The 13126-nt window shown below is 44.4% G+C and overlaps 1 protein-coding gene across 1 annotated transcript in view; it reads left to right on the top strand.

Moving 5' to 3' along the window:
* DIS3L2 (DIS3 like 3'-5' exoribonuclease 2) overlaps window positions 1-13126 on the top strand; it is a 346542-nt gene that overhangs the window by 255377 nt on the left and 78039 nt on the right. The window contains exon 12 of the mRNA XM_080797894.1: window positions 236-343. Within this exon, the coding sequence (XP_080654020.1) occupies window positions 236-343 (108 nt within the window). The remainder of the gene's footprint in view (window positions 1-235; window positions 344-13126) is intronic.

Here is a 13126-nt window from a genome sequence, read left to right as displayed (position 1 = left end):
TTTCCCTGTTACCATTCTTCTCACCTTTCCAGTTCACGTTCCCACTTCTCTAGAGGCTCGTGGAAAAAGTACCAGATGGCCTGGTCTTTCCTCAGTCTTTGGGGGGAAAAGCTGCCTCCATCTTGAGCTTATTCTGGAAGCTCAAGGTGTTCACCAAAACTCTGCCCTCGGGGCTGCTCCTAAGCCTGTGGTAAAGTTGTAGGAAAGTGCTCACGGTCCTGTTCTCTGTTTGCAGGTTGTCCCCATGCTTCCCAGGCTGCTGTGCGAGGAGCTGTGCAGCCTCCATCCCATGACCGACAAGCTGACCTTCTCTGTGATCTGGACGCTAACCCCGGAGGGCAAGGTAACAACTTACACATGCGAGCATTTCTTCAGTGAGTCCCTGTTAATCACCCACTGGGTGCCTGGGGCCGAGCTGGAATCCTGTGGTGGGAGGATGAGGGACCACTGTAGCCACCACAGGGGAGAACAGAAAAGAGCCCCCTGCCCCCAAAAAGCCGTCAGTCCACTTAGAAGGCCACACTGACCCTAAGCTATTAGAAACAAGTTACTTGTTTTTTATCTTTTCTCAGGGGAGGGAAGAAATTCTGTCAGCAAGGTCAAGTGGGGAGGCTTAGGGCAGGAGATAATACGGACATGAAGGCAAATGTGACTTGGCCGTGAAAGGGGGAACATCCCGAGAGGACATTTGGGGAAAGGGTTGTAAGTTTGGATAGGTGGGGTGAAATCAAACTATTAGGAGCCTCAAATGCCAGTCACAGATAAATTCTGAATGTTAGCATCCCTCTGAAGTGTCGCAAGAAAGGTGCCATTGTAGGAAGGTGAGTGCTCCAGTGTTGTGCGGGTGACCCAGTAGTTTGAAGATGAATTTTAAAAAAAAGATGAATTAAATTGGCACGAGGTAATGCTATCATCAAGGCCAGCGGTGATGAAAACCGTGGATCAAGAACAGAAAGGAGAAGAATGTCAGCAGGCACTCTCTAAAGATAGGGTAGAAGTAAGACAGATAAATGGAAGATAGCTCCAGGAAAAAAAAAAGAAAACCAGTCTCCTCCCCCACAAACAGAAACAATCCTAAACATCCAAAAAAAAAAAAAAAAAGGCAACAATGAAGTAAGATGTGGCATTCAGTGGAATGTGACAGTTAGTAAAGCTGTGACAGAGACCACATGGGAGCATAGGAAATGTTTATGCTGTGATATTAAATGGAAGTAAAAAGAAGATATTGAATAAAGACGTTCCAAATAAAGATGGAGGATCAAATACCCACATTCACTTTCATTCCCTCCCAAAACCTCACTAAAACAACAGTGAAGAGATTTTTTTTTTTAAGACATAAACCCACAAGGACAAAGAGAATGGGAGAGCAGACAACAGCAACAAAATTTTGGAAGCTGGAAGCAGATGGATGAGTGGTAACTGACTTAGCAGTCCCGAGAAAGCTGAATCCTGAGCCAACGATGGGGAAGGCCAAGAAACAACCCGACTTGACATAGCAGGACCCTAAAGAAATTCAGAAATCGATGGCACCACTTAACTCCACAAAGTAGAGGAGAGGTGGGTGAAGAGGAAACTGACCGTACTGCTTGAAAATTTGTTTAGAAAGATCGCACCGGCCATAAGTTGGAAGAAGACCAGAAATGTATCCTCTGGACGGGATAAAGCAAAGGATGTCTAAACTAGAGGACACCAAACACACCTAATGGCCATGGTCCCTTGAGAGAGGTCGAGTGAGTGCTGGCATCCTGAATGTTTAAAATCCCAGCTTTCTTTTCCAGCCAAGCCCAGAATTCTGGTCGTCAAGCCTTATACCCTTGAGTCAGGAGATAGGAAACTTTTTTTCCTTTCTTTTTGAGGAATCTGAGTGTGATAAAGATTTAAAGATAAGAACCTTGGGGGCTTCCTCACCAGTAACCCAGCTGTGTCTCCCTGCAGAAAAGCCTAGAGGCAGAAAGCTCCACCAACACAAGCAGTACTTTTTAGGATTTCACTAAAAATCAGCACTTCAGTATTTCACTCTCACATATGAAGAGACAACCAAGGAGCACCTGGCTGGCTCAGTTGGTGGAACAGGCAACGCTTGATCTTGGGGTCATGAGTTCAAGCCCCACATTGGGTGTAGAGATTACTTAACAAGAGAGAGAGACAACCGAGACCAGAGTCTCTGCCGTGAAATAAAAAAAATGAAAGCAAACAAACAGAAAAAAGCAACTAGGGCAAAACAGACTCTACGGGGGAAAAGAAACTATCGTTTATAGCCCATGAGAATTTTTTTAAATAAATGATGTCGTGGGGGCACATGGGTGGCTCAGTGGTTTAAGCCCCTGCCTTTGGCTCAGGTTGTGATCTCGGGGTCCTGGGATCTCCCCGCTCAGCGGGGAGCCTGCTTCTCTCTCTCTCTCTCTGCCTGCCTCTCTGCCTACTTGTGATCTCTCTCTGTCAAATAAATAAATAAAATCTTTAAAAAAAAAAAGAAATGATGTCATAACCTCTAGATACTTTACAAAAGAAACGGGTTGGTGTAGGAAGAAAGAGCTCATGAAAATTTAAAACATGATAGAAGAAACGAAGATTCAAGACTCTGGTTGGAAGACAGAGTTGAGGAACTGTCCCAGAAAGAGATAGAATAGATAAGAAAATTAGAGAACTAGTCCAGGATAGCCAGTAACTGTTCAGTGAACATTCCAGAAATAGGGAACAGTCGAAATAGAGGGGGAAGAAATGATCAATAAAATAATTCAGGAACTGTCCCTTTACCAGAGGATGTGACTTTCCAGAGTGAAAGCACCCAGTGCCCCAGCACCGTGTTTGGATACACATCGTCTCCAGGCCACAGCATCATAAAATTTCAGAACATCAAGGACAAAGGAAAGATCCTCTCAGCTCCTAAGAAGGAAAAAAGAAAAGTCACATACAGTATTATCAGGACTCAGAATACCTTCAGACTGTTTTTCTATTATAAGCCTAGTAGCTAGATGGCAATTGAAACAAAGCTTCCTTGTTTAAAAAAGACTGATTTTTGTGCTAAAATTCTGTACCCCGATAAGTTCTGAATAAAATGTGTGAATAGGTGAAGACATTTCAGACACGCAAGGCCTCAAAAAAAAAAAAAAAGTATCTCTCATATACCCTTTCTCAGAAGCTACCAGAATGTGGGCTTCACCAGAATGAAAGAGTAAGTCAGGAAGGAGGAAGACCTGGGATTCAGGGAGCAAATAAACCAACCCAAGAAAGCAGTGATCATACAGATTGGGATCACAGATCACAGATCACAGATTGGGAAATTTTCACTGAAAAGGACAAACTTTTCCTGTAAAAATAGTACCTTTTTTTTTTTTTTTTTTTTTTTTTTTTTAGCTTTTAGGCCATTCAGTCTCTGTCACAACTACTCAGTTCTGCTGTTGTGGCGCAAAAGCAGACAATACATAAATGAAAGAGCATGACTGTGGTCCAGTGAAACTTTCCTTAAAAATAGATGGCTATCACTGCATGATGAGCATTAAGGAGGGCATGTGATGGAATGAGCATTGGGTGTTCTATGCAATTGATGAATCACTAAATTCTACCTCTAAAACTAATAATACACTATATGCTCCTTAGATTGAATTTAAGTTAAAAAGAGAAATAGGTGGCAGGCTGGATTTGACCCCTGGACCATAATTGGCTGACACCTGTAGATGATGGTGAAGGAAGCCCTTAGGGCACTGGTCTTACGGAGGTATAGTAGACAGTCAGTCCAGACTGTAGCAGGCCAGAAGGCTCTAAGAGAGAGGTCTTTAAGAAAATGAAATGGTTAAAACAGCTATGTGTCTGAATTTCTTGAGAAATGATTTAGACCAGCAGTTATAGAACTTTCTTTTTTTTTTTTTTTAAGATTTTATTTATTTATTTGACAGAGAGGGAGAGATCACAAGTAGGCAGAGAGGCAGGCAGAGAGAGAGGAGGAAGCAGGCTCCCTGCCGAGCAGAGAGCTCGATGCGGGGCTCCATCCCAGGACCCTGGGATCATGACCTGAGCCAAAGGCAGAGGCTTTAAGCCACTGAGCCACCCAGGCACCCCAGTTATAGAACTTTCTAGTCCCAGGACTTGTTACACTAAAAATAGTCTTTGACGACCTCAGAATGCTTCTGTTCATGTGAATTACCACTGTTTACCCTATTAGAAATTAAAACCAATAAAAACTTTAAGCATTTACCTATTTAAATTAAGGTAATAATAATAAGCCCAATCTATTATGTTAACATAAATAACACTTTATGAAAAATAATTACATTTTCTAAAATTTAGAAGAGAAGCTGGCTTTATATTTTTGTAAATCTTTTTTTTTTTTTTTTTTTTTTTTAAATTTATTTATTTGTTAGAGAGAGAGAGCGAGCGAGCACAGGCAGACAGAGTGGCAGGCAGAGGCAGAGGGAGAAGCAGGCTTCCCGCCGAGCAAGGAGCCCGATGTGGGACTCGATCCCAGGACGCTGGGATCATGACCCGAGCCGAAGGCAGCCGCCCAACCAACTGAGCCACCCAGGCGTCCCTTTTGTAAATCTTTTTTACATCTGTACTAAAGATATTAAACCAGGTTCTCATATATGCTTCTATATTCAAACTGTTAGGATAAATTATTTTGGTTGAATTACATTTGTGAAGAAAATCCAGCTTCAAACAGATAGGTCGTTAGGAAAGAAAGGTGTATTTTAATCTTTTTCAGATAATTGTGGATATTTGTCCTTGTACTATACCAGAATTCGGCAGTTTCTTAAAAATTAGTTCCAGTCTAGAATCCGAGACTGTATCTGCTACAGACTAAATTCTGTACCCCCAAAACTTGTATGTTAAAGCTCTGAGCCCCCCAATGTATATTCGGAGGTACAGCCTATAGGGAGATACTTAAGGTTATATGAGTTCATAAGGGTGGGGCCTTGATCTGATAGAATTAATGTCTTTATAAGAAGAGACCTGTGAGGACACAGTGAGAAGGTGATGCCTGCAGGCCAGGAAGAGAGCCTCTCTCACCAGGAACCACACTGGCCTCTAGAACTGTGAGAAATCAATGTCCTTTAAGCCCCCCTCACTAGGGTATGCTGCGAGGGCCACCCCCATAGATTAATACAATATCAGCTGAGTTTTTTTTTAAACTGGGTTACAGTAAAATCTGTTTTATACTTTAAATGGCTCTTTTACCCATACAGTGATTTTTTTTTTAATCATGTACTTAGAAAGTTTACATCATTTAGAAAACACTGGCTCATTATGCTCTCTTGAATGTGAACATATTTCATTATATGATCTCAAAATATCACATTGGTTAGTCCCTCTGCTGATTTAGGTAAGATTTTAAGTATTAGGAAACATGCATTCATATGTCAGATACAAGGTTTCCAAAATTCTAATTTTTGCGAAACTCAAATTTTATCTTATCATGGGCAACAAATAATGCAGTTGTTTTCCTCGAAGTGCCGAGAACCACAGGTTGAGTGATATTTGTTCCTTAAGGTAAAAATGGTGTTCTGAAAAAAAAAAAAAAAAAAAAAGATCAGTTTAGCTTACCGCTCAAAGTTACAGAAATACCTTTTCTCAAGCCGACCATCCTACTTTAGCAAGCAGCATAAGAAGACAAAGACTCAAGGATTGAGGCATGATAAAACTAAAAACTTGTACTGCGTCATCAAGAACATTCTGAAGTGAGGTAGCTTCTTTGTTGCTGTGGGCGAGGTGGTAGAGGGCACCCCGGCCCCTGATGTGGTTTTGCTGTTGCCTTATTCCTGCCAAGGCGATTGAACTTTACCCCACCAGTGCTTTTGTTCTGCGAGGGTAAATGTCAATGCGGGGGGGGGGGGGTGGGAAAGGACAAAGAGTGCCTTAGTATTATTATGAAAATAGCATTGACCTCATAGGCCCCTGGAAGGGTCTCAGGGACCCCCCAGGAGGCCATGGACCATACTTTAAGAACCACTGTTTTAGGGGCACCTAGGTGGCTCAGTCGTTAAGCATCTGCCTTCGGCCCAGGTCATGACCCCAGGGTCCTGGGTTCGAGCACCATGTCGGGCTCCCGGCTCGGTGGGAAGCCTGCTTCTCCTTCTCCCACTCCCTCTGCTTGTGTTTCCTCTCTTGCTGTGTTTCTCTCTGTCAAATAAATAAAATCTTTCAAGAAAAAAAAAAAAAAAGAACCACTGTTTTAGACAGTTGGTGGAAAGATTGGGGTGGATTCATGTACACAGTATACAGAAAAATCAAGCAAATGAAGATGAGATAATTATTCTAGTGAAAATAAAAAAGTGATGTAGGAAGAAACAGTCGCTCTTAGTATGTACATAGCCATAATACTTCATTCTGGTAGTGATGATGTCACCATCGGGAGGATGAGGGCTTGGAACGGTTATGTGGGTTGGTTGGGGGAAGGGAGTACATGTGGAAAGAAAAATAAATTCTCTTCTTCTATAGTGAAGAGTTTTCAATAATGCCTAAAATTGAAAAACCAAGAAGTGGTCATCAAGCAGGCAAGGTAGAAAGATGGAAGTAGCCAGCAACATAACCGCCTGTAAGAGGTAAAAGAGGTTACCCTTGGCAAGGAAAGGGACAGAGGGCTGCTGGTTTTCATAACTAGACTTTTTAACACTATTTGTCTGTTTGAACTATGGCTACTTTAACTTCTCAGTTTTTACTTTGAAAAATTTCAGATATGCATAAAAGTAAAGAAAATAGCCCATAAACCCACCATCCCTATCTCCCAGATTCACTACTGGCAACCTTCCCCCCCCCCCGCCCCCGCCTTCTAAAGTATTTTAAAACAAACCAGAGACATCATGTCATTTCACTCATATTTTGATATGTGACTTTAAAATTTGGACATTTTCTTGCATTACAATAATGCTAGCACCCCTAACAATTAATTCCGATGCCTTGGTATCATCCACAGCCCAGTCCATAATTACATTTCCCTGATTGTCTCCAACTGATTTGTCACAAGTGGAAGCAAAACAAGTCACACACGTTACGTTTGGTTTTTACAACCCCTAAATATCTGATTATAAGCTCCTTTTTTTTTTTATTTTATTTATTTATTTTGACAGAGAGAAATCACAAGTAGGCCGAGAGGCAGGCAGAGAGAGAAGGGGAAGCAGGCTCCCTGCTGAGCAGAGAGCCCAATGTGGCACCGGATCCCAGGACCTTGAGACCATGACCTGAGCTGAAGGCAGAGGCTTTAACCCACTGAGCCACCCAGGCGCCCCTATAAGTTCCTTTTCAATAGTAAAGAAGTAAATATGATCTGAGATACAAAGAAGGAACTGTGAAGACAGTATGCCAGCAATCGTATTTTGGTGGGGGTGGGAACACTCATGGGGGAAAAAAAGTGAATGGAAAAAGACCAGAAGGAAATAAAATAGAAAGCAAATAGTGGTTGTATTTGGGTAGTAAAAGTATGAGTAATTTTTTCTACTTTTTTGTATTTTCTAATTTTTTTTGAAAACATGTATTTTATATTTTTATAAATGCTTATTTTTGCAAAAGTTCAAATAGAAAATAAAAGCCCATAGAAGAAAACTGACTTGAGTCAACAGAAAAGAACTTTGAATCTGAATTATGCCTGCCAGCCTCAAACCCAAGAAATAAAAAGCTGCCTGATCTAATGAGCTACTAAAATACGAGGGTCATAAAAGAAGCACTCTAAAGAGGCGAAGTCTGAAAACTCCATTGGTCTTTAAGGTTTCTGTTGGAGGCAGTGTCTGGTGAGCAAGCCTTCTGGCATGTGAGGGGCTGGAGAGCAGGTGTGAAGTAGGCATGGGGTCCAGAAGGGCACCAGACCAAGCCTCCCCCAAACTAAGCCAAAGAGGAAGTGCAAGGATTTGGGCCGGGGACCATCATGGAGCAAGACCCACTGGCCATACCCTGCACAACCAAGAGACCACCTCGTGGGTGGGCCTGGTGGGTTGGTTCTCCTGAGATGTAGTTTTGCATGAGAACCTCTTACAGTCAAGATGCATAAAATGAGATGTCAGATGCCAGACTCCACCCTGGCAAGAAACAAGGAAAGCCTGCATTAACCCAGGGGGCAGGGGGGGCAGGCAGGAGGGTCAGGGAGCCAGAGGAGGCCATTGAGGAGGAAGGTGGCCCCGCATCAAGAACCCAAGTAAATGAGGAGGAGAGCAGCCAGAGGCTGAGGCTGGGTTTGTGTGTGGTGGTGGCTGCTCCACTGGTAATGGCTTGGACTTAGAAGGGGCCAGAGTAGCGCCCCCTGCGGCCTGCCGCTGCTACTACATGGCCGCCAGCCTCACTGGCAGTTAAAGGGGACAAAGTTCTGCGTTTTTCTTTAGTCTCCTAGAATGTCTTACTTTCTAGAGCAGGCAGGACCAGCTCTAGAAAGGCCATTCCAACTTTCTTCAAACACCCACTAGATTTTTTTTTTTAAAGAGCCACACTAGAAAATCTTGGTTGTCTATGCTTTCATTAAGCAATGCCCAGATTTTTAGGTCAATAAACTGGGAAGGGTCTATTTTTTTTTTCATTGTTTTTATTACCATATAATGTATTATTTGCCCCAGGGGTACAGGTCTGTGAATCATCAGGCTAAGAGTCTGTTTTGGGCACGTTTCTCACATACTGGTGGCAAGAGCATTGTTCTCTGATTTCGAAGTTTATATTGTCGTGAGGGAAAACAAACCAGCGACATCTTGTGCTTCATAAGATGCAACTCTGGTACCACGAAATCCACTTTGACCGTGAGAGACCAGTGTGACCTTGTGATCTCCAGCACTTCTGTCTCCCTTGGCACTAAGGCTGTGCAAACAGATACCGTGTCCTGTGTGCCCCACTCATCAGAAGACATGTTCATTTGAAGTCACCTTTGTAAAAACACCAATGTTATGCTTTAAAGAGGTCATAAGCAATAACTGGACTTGATTACTGAGTCCTTGAACCATAGAACCATGAAATGCCAGGGTCAAAGGTCAGAACAATAATGGAAGGGTCTCACAATGACAGTAGCAATCCATGGCTTGCCTCTCTCCCACAGCCTCCCCACCATGTGCCATCTGGCTCAGCTGGAATGTGGGAGTGTGCTCCAGAAGTTGCTTATTTCAACTTCAATCAAGGGCAACCTCATTTCAGCCATTGATGCAGGCCAAAACCCAGAAGGTCATTATTGACTTTGGTCTTTCTCTCACCCTTCACATCCAGTCTACCAATAAATCACCTCAGCTTTGCCTTCTAACTGCCTCCAGAATCTTTCCCCCTTCCTTACTGCTCTGAGCCCTGTCACCTGGAGCCAAGCTGCCATCCCCCACCTGGACCACAGCGGCCTCCTAACTGTCCTCCTCACCTCGGCTGCCCCATTTCATCTCCTCTTTACACAGTGGTCAGAGAGCTCTTTCTAAGTCAGACATTAGGTCGTGCCTCTCCTTTCCAGAAACTCTCCAGTCTTTCATTCAGAATAAAATCCAAAAAGTCTTTACAGTAGCATTTTTTTCCAGTTATTTTCTCCCTGTCTTCTCTGCTAGGAATGCATGGACTACAAAGTTATCTTGGGACTACAGTCTCTTCTCCTTTCCTGGAGCACCTTTGCTCACATGGGAAAACCTGGCCTTTCTTATAAAACTGACCTCTCCCCTAGGCAGCCGCTCCCCAGCCCAGCTTCCATGACTTGACCACATGGAGAAATCAGACTCCCCAAACAGCCATGTTAGAGCACCTGTCAGGTTTCTGCCCATTCCCAGTAGTTCTAGGAAAATCTGTCCAAGCCCTGCCTGATGCACCCATGTGGAATGTTGGACATTGTGGGAGAACTGTGATGTCTGCCAGTTAAGCTGCTACTTAGGAATCCTTTTTATTTACTACCAACATAGCTGTCTCAAACCCTTATTTGTGGCCCCAGCCTTCCATGGTGCCTTGCTCTCCTCTTCCCTCAAGATCCACCATTTTCCCAGGTGACTTTCAACTCTTCCTAGGAACCAGAGGGACCAGCTGCTGGATCTGCTGAAAACCCCCTTCAGAGAGTCACAGCCCCTCTCCACCTTCTCTCATCCTTTCCCTTCTCTTCATGCAGTAAAACATGCACCCATTCCAGCTTGGGCTTAAGGCCTGTATTGTCTAGATCTTTTAATGGTGTCAGTATTCTCTAAGCCACTCGGTCTCAGTCTCTAGCTTTCTTCACACCTGCCACATCACATCCATTCTGAGTGCTAACGTTTCTCCCTTTGCCAGGTGTCTCTAATCAGTCCTCTCTCTTCTCTTCCTACAGTCGCTGCCCCCTGGTCAACTCCTTGCCATCCTCCCCTGGGACGTTGAGAGACCCGGTTCATGGCTCTCTATTCTATTTCCCCAGTGCTGTTAGATGACCTTCCCGAAGGTGACTCTGGTCCCATCACTCTGTTGCTCAGCATCCTCTCACAGCATGGTGGTGGGCTAGGATTTCCCACAGAAGTCCAGTCTCTAGAGCGTGGTGTACACAGACCTCTACCCACTCGTCTCCCATTTCATGACTGTCTACCAGCCATCCTCCAAGCCCCTCAGACTCTACTCTTGCCACTGAAGGGATTGTTTGGCCCCCAAATTGCCACATTCCAGAAACCTTACATATGCTTTCCCCTCTTCCTAACATGTCCTTCCCCTCATCTCTACCAGCACCAATCCTACTTACCTCTGAGATCCATCTAAAATGCCACTTCTTCTGTTATTAGTCCTTCCTTTATTCCTTTGGTAAAGACTCATTGAATATTTGCTCTGTTTGGGTATGACACAAGGTACTGAAGATACAGGAATTAAATATGCATCAAAATAGAAACAGTAGTTATCTCCTGATGGTGCATTTATAGAGTTCTTTTTCTTCTCCACTTCCCACCTGTATTTTTTTAAGTTTTCTGTGATTAATGCGTATTACCACTGTAGTGAGAGAAGAATGAGAATTGCTTTGAGACTTTTTTTTTCCTGTTTCCTTTTAATAACCAGTTAAGAGATATTAGAATATGTTTGTAGGCTATAGGGGAAGGCGAATAGAAAAGGAGCTGTTGAAAATGAGGAAAGAAGGAACAGATTTTTGGAGCCAGGTCACAAACGACTGGGAGGCCCTGACCCAAACCTTGGGTCAGGGATTAGCCCTCAGTAGAAGGAGAGGACACCCCCGCTAGCACTCCCAGCTCGGAGGGAGTGAAGAGTGGGGACCCCTGCTGAAGTCCGGGAAGGTGCTCCCTTCCCTCAGAATCCGTTCTCCCATCTCTCCACCCTGCAGCGCCTGACTGCCCTTAAGAACCATTTGTGCACAGATCTGTTGTCCTTCTAGATCTTAACGTCCTGGTAAACAGAACCCACTCTTAATCTTATAATCTCCCCCCCACGCTGCACAGTGTCACGTGTGCTCGAAAATGACTCGTAAAGTAAACTGCATACCTGTTTTCAGTCCCTTGTTTATTCAGTCTGCGTAAATGAACTGGGGTTCCCCCAGGCGAGGCCTTTTTATCTACAGCAGTCTTCTTAGCAGTCCTGAGCCGTGTCCTGGGAGCTGAGGAGGGCTTCCCACAGCTCACATCGTTGGCAGAGGCTTACCACCTGCTTCCCCATGCGGACCCCTCCACAGGCTCTCAACCCCACTGCTCCCCAGTTGCCACCTGTGGGAATCCTGGGAAACTTGAAACAGAAAATGGTGTGCACATCCTGGGTGGTCGTGGCGTTCGCAGCAAGCCTGCAGAGCCTGAGCTCATGCAGAGTCGTGTCCCCTCGGGCTTACCGACACAGAAACACATTGTTGGGTTTTGTGTTTCATCCTCAGACCCTACAGTGAAAATCCGGCCCCAATAGCTCCCAATGCTATTGCCCAGAGACAATAGCTTCCAAGGCTGATTCTGAGGATAATAGAAAAGTTCCCCGAATATCCATCTTTAGTTCTTCAAGGAGGCGGGGGCAGAATTGCTTTATGTCAGGCCTGTAGGAACAACCCAAGACCAAAGGAGCCTTTGGAAAAACTCTGCTGTGTTCTCGGGGCCTCTCGTGACCCAGTTTGCTAATGAAGGCACCGGGCAATTAGAGGCTTACCTAAGGGTCACTTCAGGGTAACAGCAGACTAAATCGTGAGCACAGACTTTGCTGGGAATCCTTGGGACTCAAGTAAGGATTCAAAACAAAATACTTTCAAGAGATCAAAAACGAAAACAAAAAAGACATTTGTAGTTTATAAGGCTGTCAGACAAAGAGCTAAGAATTATTTTTAATCAGCTTATCTCCTGCATTTTGATGTTATTAATAATGTATTTGAATTAAATCTAAAGATTCGGGCCTTTGGGTTAGTAAACAATACAATGGGTCACTTTGGTAGGTGTCTTTAAAGGACCTCTGTGTTTTAGAGATGGGCCAGGTTGGTCTTGTTGAAAGGCTGGAGCAGGGGCGCCTGGGTGGCTCAGTGGGTTAAAGCCTCTGCCTTCGGCTCAGGTCATGATCCCAGGGTCCTGGGATCGAGCCCCGCATCGGGCTCTCTGCTCAGCAGGGAGCCTGCTTCCTCCTCTCTCTCTCTCTCTCTGCCTGCCTCTCTGCCTTCTTGTGATCCCTGTCTGTCAAATAAATAAAATCTTTAAAAAAAAAAAAAAAAAAAAGGCTGGAGCTGAGTAAATGAACCTCAGTGTCTTTAGAAGTTTATAATTTGGGGCACCTAGGTGGCTCAGTGGGTTGGGCCTCTGCCTTCGGCTCAGGTCATGATCTTGGGGTCCTGAGATCGAGCCCCGCATCGGGCTCTCTGCTCAGCGGGGAGCCTGCTTTCCCCCTCTCTCTGCCTGCCTCTCTGCCTACTTGTGATCTCTGTCTGTCAGATAAATAAATAAAATCTTAAAAAAAAAAAAAGTTTATCATTTTGGGGGTGCCTGGGTGGCTCAGTGGGTTAAAGCCTCTGCCTTCAGCTCAGGTCATGATCCCAGGGTCCTGGGATCGAGCCCCGCATCGGGCTCTCTGCTCAGCAGGGAGCCTGCTTCCCTTCCTCTTTCTCTGCCTGCCTCTGCCTGCTTGTGATCTCTGTCTGTCAAATAAATAAATAAATAAATCTTTAAAAAAAAAAGGAAGTTTGTAATTTTGTATTTCCTGGGTCTGTCTGAACCCAGTCCTCAGAAGCCTCCCGCCTTGCTCTCCTATACTTTCTTCCCTCTCCCTCCACCTCTAG

The sequence above is a fragment of the Martes martes genome (genome assembly GCF_963455335.1).
Source record: "Martes martes genome assembly, chromosome: 3".
Classification (NCBI taxonomy): Eukaryota; Metazoa; Chordata; class Mammalia; order Carnivora; family Mustelidae; genus Martes; species Martes martes.
Note: the sequence above shows the minus strand (reverse complement) of the source record. Positions and strands in the feature narration are given on the sequence as shown.